Raw genomic sequence first — 24,384 nt, forward strand, 5'->3', positions numbered from 1 at the left:
TATGAAGGTTGTAGACTCAAATGCTGATAATGGTAATCAAAATTAAATTTATGGGATACCCAGAAAACAGGCTGGATTGAAACCTGTACAATTTTAAAATACTCATTAACAACAATTTTTGAAAGACATATAGAAGGCTATTGTTTTCATATAAATTGGGAGTTTTAAAATCATCTTCCTTTAGTGCTTCAACTGTCACATGGCCATAAACCAAAGACTAAATCATTTCAAATGATCACAAATACTATTTAGGCAAAAATTCTCATGTGTCAGTACTTTTAATGTTGTATACATCAAATTATAGTAAAAAGATGACTATAAACAACATGCAGCCCCTCTATTTTCATGAACAGCACAACAGATTACAGTAAACCAAGTTTATATTCCACCATCAAGTGTGGTTCTCCCATTAGTTCACTTTGTGACGGGTCTGAAAACAAACAAAAACAAACATATTAAAGATTCTCAAAAAAAGATAAAATCAATTATTCCACTAACATAAAAATCTAGAACAAGCAAAACTAAAAGTGACAGAAAACAGACTGGTGGCTGCCTGAGGCCAAAGGTGGGGAACTGACTACAAAGGGTTCAAGGAAGCTTTATAGGGTGATAAATACCTTGACTGGGGGGATATTACACAGTAGTACACATTTGCTAACATTCACAGAACTGTACACTTAAAATGAGTACATTCTATTGTATGTCAACTATATCTCAATACAGTTGACTGGAAAAAAAAAAAAAGACAACAGATTGAAAAAGTTCTCCTTTTTCAAAACTCAGGTTTTCCAGTAAGCTTCCCAGATGACTCTAGGAAACAATTTCTAATTAAAAGATTGAGCAGTCTCTTAATCTAGTTTACAAAAACATTTTATTTCTACTTTGTGCTGTTACATACACAAACATAAATCAGAATTTGAGACCAAGAAAATCTTTAAAATCTTTACTATCTTATTTTTAGATAGCAAATAGACAAGTCTTATTTTAACTGTACAATACACATAGAATAACTTTTTTTTTAGAATAGCTTTTTAAAATTACTGCTAATAGTAAGCTAAAGCCTTTTTCCATTTCTGCCCTCTATTCCTCAAATAGGATTAAAAAACCAATGAACCAAAATAAAAAATTAAAAAAAATAAAAAAAACAATGAACCGTAAAATCAGTTTGTAAAAATAGCCATCCACACGTACACAGATATTCTCAAAAATTAAATTTTAAAAAAGTGAAAAAAGCATCCAGCAATAAATGCACTGATGTATCACACATACTGTAAGATATACACAGTATCCCAGTTGTGTTTTTTAAAAAAACAAACCACTAAGCAATGCCAAATTTCTGACTCAGTATAAAGACACACAGAAAAAAAGTTTGAAAGGAAATACAATAAATGTAAAAAGCAAGTAACTGAAGAATAAGGGAGAGAAATGGGTTTGAGGATAATCATGGAGGGCTTGAGTTTCAGCTGTCATGTTTTAAATTGTTAAACAAAGAATATATTAATTTATATAACTTTTATATATACCTTTTAAACTCTGCTTTAAGCTCTAACTTTAATAAAGTACATGCTTATTAAATAAGTCACTTATACCAGAAAAACACACACCACATCAGCAAGGCAATGGCCTTTATGATTCTGCTCTGCCGCTACCTTCCTGTGAGACCAAGAGGGAGGACTAAGCCTCTCTCTCCATCAGTCTGTTTAACCACCTTAGAGTGAGGTAACTGGAGTAAACAGAAGATCTCTTTTAGCACTGAAAGTCTAGTTTTGATTTTACTATTGCCCTCCTCAGTCCCTTCCCTTCCTTGTAAAATGCACAGATTTTTCTTGACCAAGTACTTCCCTGATGAGAAGGAAAACCGTATCACTTCCAACTCTTAACTCAAAACCCTGTAGCCACATGGGCCTTCTTAACACACTCATGTGTGTTGGGAGACAATTCTCTATATAAGTCTTTTACAATTCTGTAAGTCTTGGATACACTGCCTGCCTTTGTTCTAGACTCTCTTTCCAAAGCTGTTTCTAAAGTGAACAGCCTAAGACCAAGATCATGACTCTTCTAGAGCACAGAACAGGAAGGCTTCTTTACTATTATAGAAGATTCAGATGTCCTGATCGGGGCGGTGGGGGGAGGGGGTGTTCCTCAAACTATATATGTGGCATCATCTGACCTTCTTCTTGCTGCTCTGTGAGAGCTAGGGTTCAGGAAACCAACAGGAAAGCTGATACTCCAGCCCCTCTACTGCTGTGGGTAATCAACTGTTCTTTGACTCTTGGAGTCGTGTCTTCTGCCGGGGTCCATAAAACCACAGCAAGCTAACCTCTTAGCTTATAGATTAAGAAAACCTCTTAGGGATGCCTGGGTGGCTCAACAGTTAAGCATCTGCCTTCAGCTCAGGGCGTGATCCTGGAGTCCCGGGATCAAGTACCACATCGGGCTTCCCTGCATGGAGCCTGCTTCTCTCTCTGCCTATGTCTCTGCCTCTCTCTCTCTCTCTCTGTGTGTGTGTGTGTGTGTCTTTCATGAATAAATAAATAAAATCTTCTAAAAGAAAAAAAAAAAAGTAAAGAAAACCTCTTAAAACCCCTTCAGAGTTCTTCAGCTGTCTCTCAGGTTAAACTCCCCAACATATTGCTTCTTCTGCCTAAAATATTCTTCCCTCTCCTTTTTTTGTTTTTTTTTTTGTTTTTTTTTATGATAGTCACACAGAGAGAGAGAGAGAGAGAGAGAGAGAGGCAGAGACATAGGCAGAGGGAGAAGCAGGCTCCATGCACCAGGAGCCCGACGTGGGATTCGATCCCAGGTCTCCAGGATCGCGCCCTGGGCCAAAGGCAGGCGCCAAACCGCTGCGCCACCCAGGGATCCCTTCCCTCTACTTTTGATTAACTAATTCACACATCTTTTAGCAATCAAGTTATGTCATATTCCCAGAAGTGCCTGTCTCTCCCACTCAACAACAAACTGTATCACTCCCTTTTTATTCCTAGAATTTATCACAATTTGTAATTTTATGTTTGCTTTTATCTGTTTATCACCCCACGTAGAAAAGCTTTTTCACTGCTGTATATTCAGAGCTTGCCCAGTGCCGGACACATAATAAATACTTGACTGAGTAAATGCTTAACAAGCACCACTCATTTTCTTTACAAAAAAGCAGGAGTTAAAAAAAAAAAAAAAAAAAAAAAAAAAAGCAGGAGTTGATTTTTAAATAAATGTATTTTTGTAACTAACATAAAGATAAAAATAAAGACACATGAACTATCACTTCGCTAATTTACAACGAGGTATAAGTGCAACATAAAAAGTTTAGAATTCCAGATTTTCTTGCATTGAAAAAACTCCCTCAGGGAAGATTCTCAAAGGGGAGGCTCACTAGACTTCTGTTGTGTCCATAGCATTTCCTTACCAGACATCAGCAGCCAAGCAAAACTAATAGAATTTAATCCTGTTGGGTTTTTCTGTTTCTCCTAAACTGCTGGGGCATAATGAGCAGAAGCAATGCTAAACAGAATTCTATTTGTTTATCTTTCTCAGATCAGAAAAAATAGAGGCTGCTGCATGTATTGTTCTTACTTAAAAGTTATTTATCTCATACATAATAAAAGTATCCAAGGAATTTTATTAAAAATTACAGATTCTTCTTTTCTAGTCACTACCTATAGAATCACAAAATTTCTTCAGGGGTGGGAGCTTTTTTTTTTTTTTTTTTTAAGAAAACTTTTTTTCCTAGTCATTTAAAAAAACTAGTCATATCCCACAAATATTTTGAATACTGAAACAACAACTGCTGTTTAAGCTACCCTTATATACTCTATTAGATTCACACCTTAGACTTATTCATATCTTAGACTATAACCACAGGACGTGAAATGGGAAGGACCATCCTTTACTGAGTGACTATCACCTCAGAATTCCATAACTAACTTCCACCTTTAAAATCAGTTAAACAACAGTTGTTATGATTAAATTTTGTCTTATTGCAATAAACACAAGTAAACCCAATGAGCTATAAACTCCATAAGGATGAGGATGCTGTCGGTTTTGTTTGCTTCTGTTGCCTTTTCATTATTAGGTCTCCATAAAAAGGTGCTGAATGACACTCACCATTAAGAATATCTTCAAATCCAATAGTCTCATCATTACCCCTTAAAATATCCAATGAAAGGTTTGAGCTTGGAAGAAATGGAAGACGCTGAACCTTCAGGAAAAATATGAAAGGGTAAGATTAGTGAAAACCAAGGGGGAAAAAAGAAACCAATACATAATCTAATTTCATGCTCTTTATTCTTTATTTGTAAAATTCACAAAACTAAATAAAACGATAATAACCAGTGGAAAAAAACACCAGTTCCTATTTTAGACCCAAACCAAACTTTAAAATTCCTCGAAGCTTTATTCAAAATATATAAAGACACTGAAAAGTATGGCTTTTATTAACACATAATAATCCCATCAGCTTTGTACATATTTGGGGGCTTTGCTTCTGCTCCCAGGCATACCACATCAATACATATGATGAAATGCAAAAATCTCAGAGCCTAATGTCATATCTAGTTCCTAATAAAGGTGGGATGATCAAATTCCTGAAGATATTCCAACTCAATAAGAGCATTATTCTACTTAGTAAACTGTTTACTTCACTTTGTTATGTTGTTTTGTATTGCTCATCGTAAATGCTTAAGTTATGACCATTTCAAACAGTACTGGTAACCAGAAAGAAAGACCAAAGTCACTTGTAGGGCCTTCAAAATACACAATACCATTCTTTTTTTTTTCTAATATTTCATTTATTTATTTGTGTGAGACAGAGAGAGAGGCAGAGACACAGGCAGAGGGAGAAGCAGGCTCCGTGCAGGGAGCCCAACGTGAGACTCGATCCCAGAACCTTGGGATCATGCTCTGAGCCGAAAGCAGACACTCAGCCGCTGAGCCAACCAGGTGTTCCTACACAAACCATTCTGAACTAGTAGTATCTACCTTTTTTAAGTATTAAATATATATACCGCAGACTGGTATATAAGTATGTAGTGGAGCAAGCATGGGTTGTGGAGTCAGAGACCGGGAGTCAAACTGTTTTACTACTTAACAATACTATGGCTGTTTAAGTTACCTGATCTTCTCACTCTCATTTTCCTTGTCTGTGAAACAAGAGAGTATCACCTTCCTCTCAAACAAACAGGATGGTGTGGTGTGAAGTATGTATATAGTATAGTCGTTGGCATATATTTAGTATTCAATAAACTTTCATACAGCCAAACCAAATTTTCAGTTTCTGTGTTCTCTGTTAGTTGTCTAGCAATGATAATCAGAAACAACGCAGGTTATTTTGGATACTGACAAAAGAATGCTAAGAGTAATAGCTAGTCAATAACTACAGGATACTAGTATTTTAAAGTTATCATAACTTTGAAATCTAAGGATGCTGTTAGAATAATTTCCACCAAGAAAAATATCTAGACTAATAATATTTTTAATTAGTAATGGCCTATAGAGTTTAGGATGAAAAAATTTCTCCAAGTTGTCAAAAATTATATAAAATATATACATATGTATTATACACACACATATATATATTTTTTTCCTTTAAAAAGAAAGTAAGGAGGAGTGGAAGAAACAAAAACAGAGCTTATAAGTTAAACCAGAGAGCACGGGGCCTGGTAGATACCTGGTAGGTACCTGGTAGGTACTGTGAAAGCACCCGTGATGAACAGTGATGAGCAGGCAGCTGTTACACACCCAAAAGCAAGAGCTGCGACAGCACAGGGACAAGGGAGGAGGCAGAATCCCGGGCAAGGATGTGTGAATTACACGGGATTAAAACTAGGCCTGAAATATGAGCCATATGTAGCTGGAATGTGGGGAGGAAAATAAAAGGGAAGCTAACGATTCTGTGCCAAACACATTATTTCATTTAATCTTCAGAATAACCCTAATAACCCTACACTGTTGTTATGGTTAACTCCATTTCACATTAAAAACAAACAAATGATCTGAGGCTCAGAAAGGTCTCTAACTTGTAAGTTCTTAAGATTAGTAGATGGTGGAACCAAGATTCACATCCAGGTTATTCTGACTTAAGAGCCACACATGCTCTTTTAGAGCTTGATCCTTAGAAAAAGTTCTGACATAGATTCCAGGAGGACTTAGACAATACAGTTGAGGGTATTAATAGAATTTACTGAAAAAGACACAGTAGTAGGAAGAACACGTGCAAAAGCCAAAAGGTGAGAAAAAACTCAGCCGGGATATGCAAGCAGTTTTAGGAGGCTATGAAGTATGGTGGAGAAGAAGGAGAGGTCAATTCATAAACAGCCATGTTACAGAGTTGAGTTTTAATTTGAGGGCAAAGTAAGGAGAGAGGTATGATCAAATCTGTATTTTACAAAGGTTCCTGTGGCTAGAACACGTACAATGGATCAGAGGGCAACAAAGCTCGGCATTAGTGATCTGGACGTTGCATAGTAGGTGATCAAAACCAATGTAGTAGCACTGGTGAAAACATGTAATTGACTAGATGGTGGAGGTACAGATGAGGTGCGGTGTGAGACAACCAAGGCTCATGCATGTTCCAATCTCTGCCCTTAGGAAGCAACCTATTCACACAGGATGCGGAGTATGTGAGGAATAATGAGTTACCCTGTACTTACAAAGGTGAAATGTGAAGTGCCTGTGGAACTTCACAGTGTCCAACTGAAGAAGTCTACAGGTTTACAGCTCATGACAATTAAAACTTGGAAGTCATCAACATACAAATGATACCAAAAGTTATAGGAATAAACAGGAAATAACAGGATGAGGACTGGAAATGGGACCTACAAAACTGTTATTTCAAAGTTATGAAAAAAGCAAAAGGAACCTATACACAAACACTTGAGAATAAGGTCTCAGAAACAGGGATAACAGGAAAGTGTGGTATTCTAAAAGCCAAGGAAAAAAGGAGTTACTGGTGTTACACACCACAGGGAGATCAAACAAAAGGAAGGCATACATACAGATAACCACAGGAGCAGTTTCACTGGTGTGATGAGAGCCAGAGAACAGTGGGTTGAATGAATAGAAGGTAAAGGGGCATATAGCAAATGGAGGCAACTTTAAGACACTCAACCTGCAAAAGCACACTTGTAAAGAAGGTACAATAAAGAGACTGACACAATTTTTGTTTTAAAAGACAAAAAAAGTTAGAATGTATGTAAACACTGCTGAGTCTGTCCAAGTGCAGAGAGAGGATGAAGATATCGGTTATAGAAAGGATCCATGAAAAGATCTTACTCCCTGACATAGTGTGACATGATAGAATCTAGAGCACAGGTCGAGGACAGTTCTTAAACACCTTCAAGGACATTTCTGAAGATCTTTTCCTGAGCAACAGGTATACATAGCTATATACAAACTGCCTATATACAAACATACCACAACCTGAATATTCCTAGAGGTATTTCAATGTAACCCCCTAAAGACAGAAAAACATGAAAGTAGATACAGATAAGCTTTGGCACTAAGCTCATAATTTGAAGTTTACCACTTAAGGCCTTCTTTTTTCTCTTTAAAGTAGGAATCCAGGTCATACCCTGAAAAGGGACAAAGTAGAATAGGCTATGGAGGAGAAGAGAAGGTAAGGCTTTAGGTACTGCAGAAGACTCCTTCTAACTCATAGCAACCCACATGTGGAACATATCATAACTGACATCCATAAGCTCACCTGCTGCACTGCCTTGAATTCCATTTGTAATTTTAGTGGAGCAAACAGACCCTGGATGTTTCTTAGTGTAGAAAAATTCATTTTATCTTGGTTGAGCTGGAACTACAAAGGCAAACAATATAATTTCAAATGTTACACTCAACATTCTGCTTTCAAAACAGCACTGATACATATGTAACACAACAACACTTAAAGAATTTTAGTATACATAACTGAAATAAAAACAAAGTACTTTTATTAATTTCAATAAATTTTAGAATATATATGTCTTTGTTTTATCAGGCACACAGTTGTACTTCCCCAACGTGAAATTAACACCTAAAATTGGATTTACAAAACTGCTAAATTAAGGAATGTTTTTCACATTGCAAAAGTACATTTACAAAATATTTTAGTGTTTTGGATTGAAATTACCACAAAACTGATAAAACAAAGAAAAGACATAAATAAAATGAGATCCAGAAAGCTATATACAAGTGATAAAAATAGTGAATTTCTAAATATGAAAGTATATTAATTCAAAAGACTTCATTAAAAAAATAGTCAAACTCATTATACCACCCTGTTAATTAAGCTACAATGTTTAAACTCCACTTTTTGGGATAAGAGGTTCACCAGGTGGCAGGGGGACCCAAAACTCTAATACCTGTCCAGTTTGTGGGTCTTAATAAGCTGTTTTTTCTAGAATCATACTTTTACTAAACACTAATATTACTTCTAAAAAACTTTTACTGCAATTTAATGTAATTCAGGCACAATGAATCAATTTGACTCATGAATTCTAATCATACAGTTTCCCAAAATGGGTAGTGGATAGGATTTGCAGACTGCTACAAAGGTCTGTCTGAGTTAACATTAATTATAGTAAGGTAAAGTGACTTTTGTGATCATTTTTTATTAAACTACAATCTCTTGATAAGATTTTAGGTCAGGGCGGGAGGGGGGGTTCAATCAAAAACATGAGAGATTAGTGCTCAGTTTAGACATGACCTGGGCCCATATACACTAAGTCTGAGGTAAGATACGAAACAATATGATTTTCAATTACTTAGGTTGAGTATAAAATTTTAACAAACGGTTCTTAGGGAAAATATGCAATATTTTATTATGGATATATATAATCTGAAATTCTTATTGAAGGGTTTCCTTTAAATATTGAATTATGGGATGCCTAGGTGGCTCAGCGGTTGTGCGTCTGCCTTTGGCTCAGGGTGTGATCCTGGGGTCCCAGGATCAAGTCCCACATCAGGCTCCCTGCATGGAGCCTGCTTTTCTCTCTCTCTCTCTCTCTCTCTCTCACTCTCTCTGTGTGTCTCTCATTAATAAATAAATAAAATCTTAAAAAATAATAATAAATAAATATTGAATTATCCTCATAAAGTTACATAAAAAATTCAATTTTATAAACTTTGATGAATATATATATCTACCTTATAATATGATGTCAAACTGGAATTATCAATCAACACATAAATTATTAACGACCACATGCAAAATTACAATTAAGCTCTGTGGTAATATACCAGAAAGCAGTCTACTATGGAGGAGGTTATATAATCTAGTTGGGAAGATATTACAACTAGACCAGGGCTTCTCAACCCTTGGCAGTACTGACACCTTGGACTACATAATTGTGGTGGTGGATGAGTACTGTCCTATATATTGTAGGACATTTAGCAGCATCGCTGGCCTCCATCCAATTAATGCCAGTACCAAAGACCCTTCTCTCCCAATACCACTTGTGACAATCAGACATTGCCAAATGTCCCCTGGAAGAGGTAAAATCATCTCTAGTTGAGAACCACTGGTATAAATAATGATGGTCATCTTCCATCACCATCACCACTACAGCTCCCAATCATGGAGAGCTACTATAAGCCAGCATATGCAAGGTATGGGCTATTACTAACTCCATTTCACAAATGAGGAAACTAAGACTTAAAGAGAGATTAAGGAACTTGCCCAAATTCACTTAGCTACTAAGTATGGTGTCAAGAATCTAAATCTAGGGCAGCCCGGGTGGCTCAGCGGTTTAATGCCACCTTCAGCCCAGGGCATGATCCTGGAGACCCAGGATCAAGTCCCACATCGGGCTCCCTGCATGGAGCCTGCTTCTCCCTCTGCCTGTGTCTCTGTCTCTGTCTCTCTCTCATTCTGTGTGTGTCTCTCATGAATAAATAAATAAAATCTTAAAAAAAAAAAAAAGAATCTAAATCTATATAGTTCAATTATACAACCCACGCTACAGGACTTACAATAGATAATAAGCCACAGAATTTTGAGAGACTGCCATTGGCTGGTGAAGTGATTAAGGAGACTACAGAGAAGCAGCTGATGTAAACGGAGTCTCAAATGATTTATGCAATTTTTAAACTCTTCACCATTTGGGTCAGTCTCACTCAGATTTGTCAGTTTCTCTTTAACATGTATTGCTCAGAACTGAACCAATATTCCAAATCTAATGGCCAGGCTAATAATTGGAAAAGTGAGACTATAATCTCCCTTAATTTGAGCCCCAACTTATCAATAACAACACTGTACCATCTTCCTGAAGCAGTAAGATACCTTTTTCTTCTTGCTCTGAATGTATTTAGAAACTCTTTAAGTTGTATTTATAGCATGTACACAGGCTATACCCTCTTTGGGAGGGATCTTCTCCTACGTATAGGCTATATACTCTCTTTGGGGGTGACCCTTCCCTATCAATCTAGTTAATACTGATCTGAAACAATTCAAATGTCTGTTCCTCTACAAAGCCTTCCACTAGCCCTATGCACAGGTGGTTGCATAGGTCCTCTATAGCATTTTATAAGTACCTATCCACAGCTTGTCCTCCCATTAAATTTTCAGCCCCTCCAGGTTGTGGATTATGTCACGTTTATCTGTGTACCTACTGTGCCTACCAAGAAGATATGTCCCTCAGTAACTTGGGAAATGCAGAGCTTGAGAAAGAGGTCAAGGCTAGAGATATGGACTTGGAGGTCAACAGCTAACACGGCAGAGGGCAGATATAAAAGAAAACAGGCTCATCAAATGAGGAAGTATTATGAGAGGAATGAAAAAGGAGACTGGCCTTTAGAAATGTCCATAAAGGGGGACCTGGCTAAGAGTTGTTAGAGCATGTGACTCTTAATCTCAGGGTTTTGAGTTCAAGCCCTATGCTGGGAGTGGAGTCTAGTTAAAATTAAAAGAAAAAAAAGTCCATAAAAAAGACAAAAGAAAAGTGTAGAAAAGGAGCTTTAGGGAAGCTTATAATGATAATTCAAAGCCTACTCTACAAGGATATTGAAAATAAGTCCTTGTATTCTTCACAGTCAAATGCTCAACATCAAAATTATCTTAATAAATGAAATCACATTAAGTATTACTAAAAGTATACTTCTAGGAGAGGATAAAAATAAAAACATGGGTAATGTACTTACATTTTTTTCTGATAATTCAAGAGGATGACTGGGCAAAAGTTCATTTTTCACACAAGGCAGACTGGAAAAAAAAAATTTAAAAGGGAGATTATAAACCACTCAATACCTAAAGCTCAAAATTGCATCCATCAATAGGTGTAACTATAAAGGAATGGCACAAGGAAGCTTTTAGGAACAATGACACTTCTGTATCCTGATTGGGGAAATGGTTGCAGCAATTGACATATGTATCAAAATTCATATAACTATGAATTATAACATAATGCATTATGTAACACTAAAGAAAGGTTCAAATTTACTATATATGGTTAACTTTTAAAATGGACCGATTATAGATACTAGTGGTCAATTCATTAGGGTGAACCCTTCAAAAAAAAGTATTAAATGATACCCTATATCTAGAAAAAATTTTAAAAAGTATGTTTAAAACTACTATTATTTGAGGACATGCTTCCTGTATTATATAGAAAAAATCTAGGGGCACCTGGATGGCTCAGTCGATTAAATGTCCAACTCTTGGTTCTGGCTCAGGTCCATGGACCTCTGCATCTGGGTATCGAGCCCCACATCAGGCTCTGCACTCAGTAAGGAGCTGACTTGAGGATACTCTCCCCCCCCAATCTCCTACTCGCACATCCACCCTCTCGCTCTCATAAAATAAAAATAAATAAATAATAAATAAATAAATCTTAAAAAAAAAATCTATGCCTCTTCTGTTCAGGTCTATACATATTCAATATACCTTTAATAAACACATGCTGAACAACAGGTTTGACATTTACTGAACAGCTACTATATAAGGTCATACATTGCTAGAACCAGACCACTGATCTTTATCACTCTAAATATATAAAGAGGACTATCCTTATTGCCAAAATAAGATTGGAGAGCTGAGAGGAACCACAGAAATCCTGCAATAATCATTTATTGAATATTATCTTTGTACAGAATATTATCCTAAAAGCAGAAAAGCAGAATCTGAAAATGGTTCTGAAAAAAAAAAAAAAAAGAAAATGGTTCTGTTTACAGCAATCTAAAAGTCTACCTGAGAAGAAAAAGGAGCATTTTGTTTAGAAAAAGATAAATAAATAACAAATCACCAGAACCTGACTAGCTTTACAAATTTGATTATACTATACCATAAATCAAATTATATCTCCAATTCCAAAGACTATAAACTGTATCTTTCACCAGAAAATGGAAAGACAATAATGAGGCATTATGTCTGTCCCTAGACACCAATATTAGAATGACATTTTATTAAAGTGAGACCAAAGTACTTAAAGTTACATATAAAATTCAAAAATTCAAAACAGATGTTTACAGGGGTAGGCACTACCCTTATCTGATTAAGCAGAAAAGCCACTTGCCAAGAAGAAGTACCAGAAATTGAGACCTCAATATATAGAAACATGGAGGAAACCAAGGAAGGGGTACAACTGGTACTGAAGCTAGAAAAGTAAAGTAACAGTAGCTAACACTTACTGAGAGCTTTTCAATGTCAGGTACTATTTATTGTAAGTATTTTTCGTGTATTAACTCACTTATTTCTCAAAATAAGATTTACACTATTAACAGCTCCATTTCACAGATACAGACATTGAGACGTAGAGGAATTAAGTAACCTGACCAAAGTCATATATCTAGTAAAAGCAGAGCCAGGATCAAAACCCAGGCAGCCTACTCCTGAGTGTGCTCTTAACTGCTGCGTTCTACTGTCTCCCAGAGAGTTACTCCAGTAGTCAATAAGATAAGGAAACAAATGGCTCTCCAAGTTAGCAGTAGTAAAAAGAAGCCTACCAAATCATGCTACTAGCTAACACCTCCTAGAAGGATGTCCTATTCCTGGAACCCCACTACTGCTAAGACATGTCTTCCATTATAGAAAATATCCACTCCCATCCTCCCTCAGTCTAAGGTATGTTACTTGCTATGTCCCAAATTAAATATATATTTATGGCCTATCAAAACATTTTTTAAATATTGTGAAAAAGAATTCACAGAAATATTTTATTATAACCAACTCAAAGTCACAATTCTCCCATATACCCTTTTCGAAGAAGATCATGCTGTTCAAAAGGTCCACTTGCTGAAAGTTCAGTAACTGGAATACTGTCCTTCAGCTGAGATCCAAGTCCTCTGGCATTCTACAACACAAATAAAAACACTATTAAATACTAAACACACTAAACACACTAAACATCTATATAAAAAACACTGTTTAAACATTAGACAAAAAAATAAAGCCGTCTCTGCCCTCAAAGAGCCCACAGTCTAGACAATTATGATGAGCCTTAGCATTATGATAGACTAATTATACATGGTACACTAAATAATATCAAATTTGGGAGTAGGAAGCATTCCTGAGTTGATCGCTGAATATTGTCATGTTGAAAGGCAATCCAAGAAAAAAAAACACGGTTAAAGGTACAAAGATATAAATGAACAAGCTACAAGTAGTTTGACATGACCAGCTAACTAGAGGTCTCAGTGAGGCAAAGGAAAGGTTGGCAAAATGAAAAAAACAAAAAGGCTTAAAATGCAAAGAAATTCAGGTTTTATTCTGAGACTGATAGAGAGCCTCTGAAGGTTATGGCATGATCAGATTTACTTTCATTGGAAAGATCCCTCCCTTTAGGTTGTAATGATTAGCACAAAATGAAAAAAGTTGAAGACACAATCCTGGGGAATACTATCCCTTAAGGAAGAATAAGGAAATGGGATTAAGAATGAACAGAACAGCTAGAAGAATATGGGAAAGAAGCTTAAAAAAAAAAAAAAAAAAGGACATTCAGAAAGTATTTGGTTTCTATAACAAGGTACTCCCTATGATGATTAATCATCATAGCAGAACAAAAACAAAGACTCACAGTATATCTGACACTAGTGTATTATCACCCTACACATCTCTACTATAAAACATTTAATTACCAAATATTTATTAAACATCTACTATGCTGGTAGATGCTGAAGACACACATCTACCTCTCAGGGTTTAGTCTAATGAAGATAAATAAGCAAATAAAATGCAATAAATGTTACAACAGATTAAAACACAAAAGCTAATTTTTAATCATTTGTTCAAGTACAATATCCCTTAATTCTGCAGAAAAACATAAAGTTTGGTAGTTTGGTATCCACCCTTACACTACTCTAGAGGAAACTATTCTGAGAAACCAACACTTAAATTGATTTCTTGGGATCCCTGGGTGGCGCAGCGGTTTAGCGCCTGCCTTTGGCCCAGGGCGCAATCCTGGAGACCTGGGATTGAATCCCACGTCGGGCTCCTGGTACATGGAGCCTGCTTCTCCCTCTGCCTGTGTCTCTGCCTCTCTCTCTCTCTCTCTCTCTCTGTGTGTGTGCCTATCATAAATAAATAAATAATAATAAATAAATAAATAAATAAATAAATAAATAAATAAATAAATAAATAGATTTCTTAATATATCTGTATTTTATTAGGTCAGGTACTTTTCAGGGTTTCTTTTAATCTTTAATCTTTTCAGGGTTTCTTCAATCTACCACTACTTCAGGATCTCACACCTAGATAACTTTTACAGCACTTGACTCGGTCTTGCTGTGTCTAGACTTTTCAGGGTTTAATCTTTTCAGGGTTTCTTCAATCTACCACTCTACTTCGGGATCTCACACCTAGATAACTTTTACAGCACTTGACTGGGTCTTGCTGTGTCTAGACTTTTCCATTTTACAATTTTGCATATCAAGGTTTTCCTAAAACATATAATCTCCCTCACCAAACTGTTAAAAAACCATTTACGGACTCATCAATGTCTTGAAAAATAAAGTCCAACGTCATTAACCTGAAACTCAAGAACCTACAAAACAGGTTCCCCTACACAGAAGTCAAGGTTGATCCAGAAAAGAATCTGGAATCTAGGGTGGCCTGCTTCTAACCTACCATGCGACTATGATCAAGGCATACAATCTCTCTGGCCCCCTTTACTCATCCTTCCAGGTACCTGAACTCTTTCCAGGTCTAGAGTTACAGGGCTGTACCTTTCCAAATGCATCTCCTAGTACTTCCCCACATCAACATTCTCCTCCTCCCAGACTGCTTTATTATAAAGTAACAGAAAAAAAGTTTCTTCTATGCACAAAGAAAAGGAGAATTCTGATTTCTGGGCTTCACCGTTATTTCTCCTAATTTCCTTCTGTAAAATGTCAGGATTGGTACCTGATGCTTCTATTAAACCAGCAGAGGAAAACAAATCTCTGAAAAGTTTTAAGTCTCACTAGTTAGACCTCAGTGCTTATAAAACCTCTTCCCAAAAATCAGCACTACCACCTCTAGAGGCTTTCTAGAGTTAGATGGCCTCATATCAGAGTCAGGGGCCACGGCCGTTCAGGAGTCTTTCCCAAGCATCACAACTTTTAAGTTAAAAAGAGAGAAAGGGGGAGGGAGGGATGCACTTAAAAACACTGACAAACAGGGAGTAGCATCTGATTTTCCCCCTCTCCAACTTCTGGCATACTACAAGTTCCCCCAAAATGTGTGTAAACGTGGGAGTTAAAAAGGCGGCTTTACAGTCGGATTTGTTAGCAAAGCAGTTCCGAGGTCAGGGGTGAGTGAGGAGTTCGAGGGTTCGAGGGCTCTGGGCCCCCGAGGTTCGCAACCTCCTGCGAAGGACAGCCAGCAGCGCCGCACCTCAGAACAACGCTGCGCTTTCCCTTTGTCCTGGCCAGCTCGGTGCCACCTACGGGGAAGCGGGTAGCGGCGTGCTGCGGAGCTTGGGGATCAGACGGCGCAAATCGAGAGAGACAAGTGAAGGGAACGAAGCCCAAGCGCTAGTCGCGGGAGCCGCGCCGGGCAGCCCTGCTCGGGCCACAAGCCACGAAACCCCCTAACCCCGTGACTCGACAGATCATGGCGCCCGAGGCCGACCTCATCCTCCCGCCGCCGCCGCTACCCCGGGACGAGCTAGGGGTAGGCGGTCCATTCCTCCCGGGCCAGGGTCCCGAGCCCGCCCGGAACACGGGTCGCCCAGGGTCTCTCACTCACCATCTTCACTTGCTCTGTGAACAGCCGCTCGGCCCTATTACCGTCAGCCGGCCCCGCCGCTCACTTCCGTTTCCGGGGTTGCCCCCCCACATCCGCCGGAAGTGCGTCCGTCCGGGCGAGGAAGGAAGGAGGGCGCGGGGCGCGGGGAGGGAGCCGCGCGGGGCCGGAGCTCCCACGCCTCGAGTCCCGAGGGACCGGGGGCCAAGGGCGCAGTAAGGGTGTGGGCTGGAAGGAGGTTGGGGTCGGGACGAGACGTGCCGGAGGGGAGGGAGGACGCCGACCTCCGCCTGATTAATAACAAACATCTGCCGTTGGTACCGTATTTGAAGGTGTGCCATGTGCTTTGGTGGGTGTATCCCGTTATTTACTACAAAACCTCCTTGAGGTAGATACTGCATTTTTCGTGAGGGTAAACGAAGCATACTTCACAGTCTCTCAGCTAGTAAGGCAGAAGTAGAGCACGAAGCTCTGCCAGTTTATTTTTTTAAATAAATATGTCGAAGGCCTGCTATGTCCAGAGCCCTGTGCCCAGGCTAAGAATGCAGCAATGACAGGCCGATGTGGTTCCTGGGCTGGAGGAGCAGTGGAGCTGTTGGGGTGGGGAGGAGGGGGGCATGGAATGGAGGACAGGTGATAATTACCCACGCATATTGGGCTCTTGTGTACAGCAACACAATCCTAAGTGCTTTACCTGAACTATCCTTTAATCCCTTCGATCATCTTATGAAGTAGGTACTACTGTTGTCTCAATTTTACGGTCAGGCAGCAAGACAAAAGAGGTTAAATATGCCCAAGACCCCATAATTCATTGTCCACATTATACTGTGTTGCCTTCCAAATAAAATGTGATAAAATGGACTCGTTTTCACCATATAATGGAGGTAACTTAAGGAATCCTTGGGCTGATAGTGAAAGCATAGACTGAGGTCATTTGAGATAGAATATATGAAAGAAGATTACTGGCAAATTTGCTTAGGTAAAAAAAAAAAAGTGGGAAAGGAGGTCTGTGTGGCTAAAGTTAAGTAAGATAGAGAGTGGGAGATAACGCTGTAAGTTGATGGAGGCAAGTTTATTATGGAGGCCCCTTACCCAATTAAGGATGACGGTTTACCTTAAAAAGTCATTGAAGGATTTCTAAGGAGGGAGGTGATAAGGTCAGACATGTTATGTGTATCTACAGCCATGGTCCTACAACCTTAAAGTTTCAGGAGAGTCCAAATTTTGAATATTTTGCACTGCTATCCTTATCTTCTCTGGCTCTTCCATATTCACCTTGAGATTTGAGTTTGCATGCTTCATTTGCATTTTTCCTTTCACTCAGTTCCACCTAAGGAGAAATTTTAAAACTGCAACTCTTAGAAAGAAATCACTTTGATGTTGATTCCTTACAGTTTAGTCATTAAATTTTTGTTGATCATTTGATTCTAGAGCTAAAGAGAAGAAAAGGCAGGTTCCCTATGCTTGAGATGCTTTTCTTTTCCTGGGGGGATAGACGTGGTAAATGCTTATTAGAGAAAGGAGTTGGATCAGGAAATGGTTGGGAACGGGGGGAAAAGAGGCTTTTGAAGAAGAGGAAATGTGGAAAGGCAGAGATTTGCAAAAAGGGCATGTTGTAATATGAACAATGAATATTTCCTTGTGGTTGAAGTTCTGGGGGGGTAGGTGGAACGAGATGAAATGAGATTGGAGAAATTGCTTGGGGGTAAAACAAAGGGGGCCCGTAAGGTGTACTGAGGTTTGAGGCTTTTTTTTTTTTTTTAAGAAAATAGGCAATAATGGAATTATTTTCAAAAACACTTGACATTAAAAAAATTTTTATTCTGGTGGCAGCATGAAGAATATTACTGGAATTGGGAGAAACTAGGAACCAGCACACCATTTAGAGTGTTGCAGTAGTCCACAGTAGAGATGACAAGGGTAGAAAGGTAGCATAGCATATTGGAGAGACTGAGAAGCAGTGAAAAGTAGGGATGGACCTTAGGATACTAGGCAACCATTCACAAGGCAACCATTGGAAGGAGAGCCTGCTGTGGAGACAAAGAGATATCAGAGAGGCAGAAGGAAAATCAATCAAAGTGCTATCATAGAATCCAAAAGGAAAGAGAGTTTTGAGAAATTGAAAATAATTCAAAAGAAAGGTTAGAAAGTAATTTTTTAAAAGCTTTAAAAAGATCATGAAGTCTTGGAAATAGATCTTTGGTGACTGACATGATTTAATTTCAGGAGAGCGGCAAGGAGGAAAAAAATGCCTTATTTTGAGCCATACACACACCCATATTTATATCCTTTTAAAAAAGATTTGTTACAGCATTAACTAAAACAAGTCATGTTGAATATGCTAAAGTAGTTTAAAGATTTAAGTTAGATTTGATATTAGAATGGTTTAATATGTTTACTTAGGCTTTATGTAATACAGTTCAGAGGATAGACTACTAGTAATTGTTAACATCTGTGTATGTCATGCCCTATTCTTAGTTCTTACCATTTTTTGTTTCAGTTAATCCTCAATTATTCTATGAGGTTGGTACTACTATTATCCACATTTCACATGAGAAACAGGCTCATGTGCATTGTAGCACAAGTACTCTATTTTACTTTATTTTTTGTTGCCTTCCTTGACTTTACTCTTAAACGTCTCTGGCAGAAATAATTGTTGAATGCATGTTGTTGAACATCAGAAGAAACCCATCTAGAATGTAGGCTGCTATTGAAACGTGGGTGAGAGTGGATGAATGAATACAGAGAGGTTACAGCCCAGGTTGGTGTAAAAACTTGATGAGTTGAAAAATGCCCACGGCTTTGGTTGAGTCCTCATCCTTTCAAAAGTAAAGCAAGTATGGTATAAAGCAAATGTATGCATTTCAAAGAGGTAGTTGAGTGATAAATGATCCAGCAGTAAAGTTGGGAGCAAGAAGTTGTGTTGACATTTTTCTTACCCTGTGAGTTAGGGAATGTGGGAGAAAGAGTAGTCACCATTGCACAGGCTTTTGAGGAAAGTGGCATCATTTAGGAGAAAGTTGGGTTTCAGTAAGGGCTAAGATGAGGGAAGAGAGCTTGTGGAAAAGTAAAAAAATACTGGGAAATCTAGCTGCAATAAGCTAGGGAAGTCTAATTGAATGTTCCGAGGGACTTAGTAGCAGGATTTGTGATGGGCAGACCAGTGAGTAGCAGGTTCAGGGGCATTTAATGGTACCAGAGGAGTGTGTGGGATAAAGAAGTCAAGGTTCTCTCCTTTACGCACCTGATGCAATCAATACACTACCATAACCTTTAGTACTTAGTTGTGTTCATCTGTTTCCACATCTATTTCTTTTCAACAACCTTCCAGGGCTCTACCTTACACGTTATTGTATCTGTACCTGGCACACAGAAAGCACCAATAAGTATTTATTGAATGAGGAGTGTGGGAAAGAACAGATGAATGGAGAGTTGTGGCTAATCGGCAAGGCTAGGCTAATATGGTTGGGAAAAAGGTGGAGGTGGATATGGGTGATCCAAGAAAACTTACTTGAAGAAGTTTCCGGAAGCACCTTCCTGGGCCTGAAGCCCAACCTTACAACTCAGCACTATAAGCTGAGGCCCTAAATCCTCGTCTGGTTCCAATTATCCCCTTTCCCCCAGGGCTAGACTCAACAAAAACTGGCACCTCACCAAAAAGTCTACAATTCTGACATCCGCTAATGTAAGGAGCCATAGATGTGTGTGTGTGTGTGTGTGTGTGTGTGTGTGTGTGTGTGTGATGTGCCCAACCTTCCTCCTCCCCCATCCAGCTACAAATTCTGGCCAGTCCTGCTTGGTCTTTTTTTTTCCTCCTGGTCTCTGACAGTTCTTAGCCAGATAGATTCTTTTGAGCTCTGAAAGCAGAATGGGGGAATTTGGAGAGGGTCTGGCAACAAGGGTTGGTGGCAATGGTTTTCCCTCAGAGCTTAAGGTAGGAGAAGCATGAGAGCTCCATTTTTTGAGAGAGGGGAGGGAGAAATAATTAGTGTAAAAATTTTGTAAAACATAATCTAAGTACCTATTACCTAAAACATTGTATGGCTGTGTAAGTTTCAGATACTGTGCTCCCCTGTGAGGTTGGGGAGGGAGCTTTTATGAGGGGATGGTACAAATCTCAACATAAGGAAGTTACTATGTCTCAGAACACCTGAAAAGAATCTATAAATTATAAATAGTACATCCAACACTTCTTTAAGTGATCTAAATTCTTGTCGTGTTGGGGAAGGTTCAATGTACTTAATTTCAGATAAATCATATTTACGCATCTCTCTTTGCAAGTCCCTTCCTAAGTGTTAAGGGATGGAGAAATACTTTACACCCAGTTTATTTGACAGACACTTTTCTTTAACCCTATGAGATGAGTGTTTCATATTTCTTCTGAAATACTTGCTGACTATGATCTCAGATGGAGCTACTTTTAAAAGAGTGTCCTCTGAATATGACAAGCTGGATTTTGAGAGTAAGTACTAAAGTGGACTCTTGAATCCAGGTGTTTTGTTTTAGTATTTTACATCTGCGTTGCATCAGACACAGCAGAGGTTAGCATTCCGTTTTTTCTGCTTTCATAGTCCTATTCCAGGTCTGTAAATTTGAAAAAGTGGTTTATATTTTCATCATGAAGAATATTTGTGGAGCATACAATTGTAGATTACACACAACAAAATTTAAATTCTAGCCCCATTTCTATTACCCTTCATTTACCAGCCAACATGTAAGAAGCATAGAGTCACGTTAATACTAGCTAAAGAGGGATCCCTGGGTGGTGCAGTGGTTTGGCGCCTGCCTTTGGCCCAGGGCGCGATCCTGGAGACCCGGGATCGAATCCCACGTCGGGCTCCCGGTGCATGGAGCCTGCTTCTCCCTCTGCCTGTGTCTCTGCCTCTCTCTCTCTCTCTCTGTGACTATCATAAATAAATAAATTAATTAATTAAAAAAAAAATACTAGCTAAAGAGAAATTTAGTTCAGAAGGCAGATCTACCCAAACCATCATATAGTTGCATATAGAGCCTAAAATAATATATGTATATACCTGATATTTTTTATTCAGATGCCATTTTTGGATAGTAGGGTCAATATTTTCCTCCACTGGCAAGAATAATTGAGGGGAAGCTTTTGTATTTTTGAAAATTCAAAAATTTGTTCCTTGAAGACCATTAAAAACTGGAGGAGAGGGCAGCCCTGGTGGCCCAGCGGTTTAGCACCGCCTTCAGCCCCAGGATCAAGTCCCATGTCGGGCTCCCCGCATGGACCCTGCTTCTCCCTCTGCCTGTGTCTCTGTCTCTCTTTCTCTCTGTCTCTCTCTAATAAATAAATAAAATTTTTTTAAAAAACTGGAGGAGAGAAAATTTGCCTTTATTCAAAGCTACTACTAGGAGGTTACTGCAAAAGCAGTTTATGCTAATCATCTTCAGAACTAGGAGGCTGATTTAGAATCTAAAAGCTGAGAAAGACAGCCTAAGTCATTCTGATTGTACGGTTTGAGTTTTTTTGTTTTTTCCTCATGGAAGCAATGCATGCGCAGTATAGAAAATTAGAAAACACAAAAGGGCAAAAAGAATGGAATCCAGAGCACAAAGAGTCACTGGAAATGAATTGCCTTGCAGGTATTCTTTTATATGACAAAATATATCTATTTTAAAAAAATAGATTGACGCTGTTTTCTAAGTAAGTTGGGACATTTTTCTCTTGGCTTTTTTCATGACCGTGTTTTTATTTCATAAAATATGTCATGCTGAAGCCTTAGGAAACATCCTTCCTTTACTTCAGGAGTGGCGAATTACACGTAGGCTATTTACTCGCATTTTTCATTTCTGTCAGCATGGTAGGATGCCAAATGGCTGTTCTGAATAATTTTCAAAGGTATGTTTTTTTGATACTTTGCCAGGGAAATCATAACTCTTAAAGTGCTCCATAACCCTAACCATACAATTGGATCTATGGATAGATATTATGTTCCATGTTTTGTTGTTTTCTCACTGTTTTAGCATCTGGGATTGATGCCAAAGGCTATTCAGCCTCACTCCATTTATTAAATTAGAGTGTACAACTAAGTTTACAATAGAGCATAGAAGAAAAAAAAGAAGACCTGTTTGTTTATTGTTTTAGTTAGGTGTTTTTACATCAGCAAGAAAAGAAAGCATTATTTCTCAAATACCTCAGTGAAATTGCCTGACAATGGTTAACAGAATAATTGCCTCATGCCTGGGTCTTTAGAAGAGCTCCCTGCCTTATTCCAAACCATCTTCCATAGTACTGCCAAAGACGTTTGTCCCCTCAAATTCAAATCTATTATTTCAGCTCCTTGTTCCCTGCCCCACAGGATTAATTCCAGACTCTTTAGAATGGCAAACAGGCCTTTTGTCACCTGACTTTTAAGAATGTCATCTCATTCTTAAATCCTTTACTCTGGTCACGTTAAATTACTTGGAATTCTTTGAAAATGTCATGAAGTTTCATGCCCCTGTACTTTGACTCCTGTCCTCCCCTTTTCCTGGAAGGCTCTGTTGCACTGTCTCGGGGCAAGCATCACTCCTCTGATGCAGCCTTTCTTGACTTGCTCTACTGTTGTGCTTTCCCCCTTCCAGAGAGGACAGATCTGTGCCCCACTGCATATGCATACAGGAAGTGTCACAGGGTCTGTAACACATTGTTGCACTTCTTGTTTTTTTCACATGCCTCTCCTTGTTGGCCTGTAAACTCCATATTCCCCATCTGTTTTGGAGCTAGTTGTGTCCTTTTATAGCTCTCACCCTTCATTAGGAACATAGTCATAGCCTTTCAGCTGGCCTGCCTGCCTTTCTCCTCTCCTCACTCACCTGTTCCCTGATCCTTCTCCACATTCTCACCACAGTAGACTCAAGAAACAATGACTGCATCTTTCAAGAAAAAGTCTGGTAGTCCAGACTGGATGAAATGAGCCCCAAGGCACAATTAGCACTGAGTCTAATTTATTTCCTACAGTAAGTATTTAAGACTGCCTTGGCCCTAGCACCCTGCTGAGAGATTCTAGAATGTGGGAAGGTGGAGAATGAGGAGTTAACTAGGAAATGAATGGGCTGTGAGAAACTAGATGAAGAATCATACAAGTCACAGATACAAAAGGGTATAGTTAGCCAGGATTCCACCAGGGCGGCCAGAACTTGCATGGGTAAGGCACTCAGGAGTGTGTTACTAGGGCTTCTCTGTGGCCCTGGGTCAGAGTGGTACTGAAGTCAAGAGAACACTGTCCCAGGGGTGGAGGGATGGGTTAAGTCAGGTATGGGGATTAAGGAGTGCACTTGTCGTGATGAGCACAGAGTGATGTATAGAAGTGTTGTATTACTATATTGTACAACTAAAATGAATATAACCCTGTATGTTAACTAACTGGAATTTAAAAAAACAAAAAATACTGTCCAGTGTCCAAAAGTAGTTGAAAAATTCTTCAAAGCAGAGAAGGACCTACAGTGTGGAAGATAGAAAGAGCAACAGAAGTCAAAATCTGGTCAAAATACATTCCATGGGAACCTAAAATTTTAAAATAGTTTGTGTATGACTAATTGCAATACAAAATAATTTCTTCCTTTACCACTATATTCATTAAATGATTGTTCTGAGACATCCTTTTTTTAAAATAGATGTAAAAAGTGATTCAGAATGTGTAAATTCATCTTTCTGCCCACAATTAAAATTTTTGTTGACCTGATGAGTGAGAAGTGATGGCTTATTGTTACTTCAGTGTAATTCTTCCTGATTGCTGGTAAGATAAAGCAGGTTTTCATATTTATTTATTGTTTAGATTTGCTTTCCTGGAAATGCCTATTCACACATCCTTTGCTCATTTTTCTATGGAGTTTTTCATCTTCTTCCTATAAATTTGTACGTGCTCATGTACTAAAAATGTTAACCTTTGTCTTATGCATTACAAATGTTTCTCATAATCTGCTGTAATATTTTTCTTTTGGTATCTTCAAGCTATACATTTTTTAAAAAGATTATTTATTTGAGAGAGAGAGAGAATACACACAAGCATGAGCAGGAAGGGCAGAGGGAGAGAGAGAATCTCAAGCAGACTCCCTGCTGAGTGTGGAGCCTGATGTGGGGCTTGATCTCATGACCCTGAGATCACGACCTGAGCTGACACCAAGAGTTGGATGCTTAACCTACTGTTCCACCCAGGTGCTTCATACAGTTTTAAATAAATGTCTCTTTTCCTTTACAACACCCTGGCTATTTCAGTTGAAAGTGTTTCCCTAGCCCCTAG

General features: G+C 38.5%; 1 protein-coding gene across 2 annotated transcripts; it reads right to left on the reverse strand.

Annotated features, from left to right (window-relative positions):
- Nucleotides 1–259: 259 nt before the first annotated feature.
- Nucleotides 260–17,125, reverse strand: LOC112669482 (proteasome maturation protein). Of its 2 annotated transcripts, none has more exons than XM_049101466.1 (6): nucleotides 16,142–17,125; nucleotides 13,171–13,268; nucleotides 11,122–11,182; nucleotides 7,700–7,801; nucleotides 4,105–4,192; nucleotides 260–430 (listed from the first exon to the last, which is right to left on the reverse strand). In XM_049101466.1, the coding sequence occupies exons 1-6, from the start codon at nucleotides 16,142–16,144 to the stop codon at nucleotides 363–365; spliced, it is 420 nt and encodes a 139-aa protein (XP_048957423.1). In that variant the 5' UTR covers nucleotides 16,145–17,125; the 3' UTR covers nucleotides 260–362. The 2 variants fall into 2 exon arrangements, with proteins under 2 accessions (XP_048957423.1, XP_025318401.1); XM_025462616.3 differs by having other exon boundaries at nucleotides 4,105–4,198.
- Between the last annotated feature and the right edge of the window lie 7,259 nt (nucleotides 17,126–24,384).

The sequence above is a fragment of the Canis lupus genome, chromosome 25, assembly GCF_003254725.2.
Source record: "Canis lupus dingo isolate Sandy chromosome 25, ASM325472v2, whole genome shotgun sequence".
Classification (NCBI taxonomy): Eukaryota; Metazoa; Chordata; class Mammalia; order Carnivora; family Canidae; genus Canis; species Canis lupus.

Excerpts from the sequence above, each read along its gene's own strand:
- LOC112669482 (XM_025462616.3), bottom strand. Across the intron at positions 11,183-13,170 it reads CATGATCTTCTTCGAAAAGG|TCTGCCTTGTGTGAAAAATG; the intron begins GTATATGGGAGA and ends TTTTTTTTCCAG. Across the intron at positions 4,199-7,699 it reads AATTCAAGGCAGTGCAGCAG|GTTCAGCGTCTTCCATTTCT; the intron begins GTGAGCTTATGG and ends TTTTTCCTGAAG.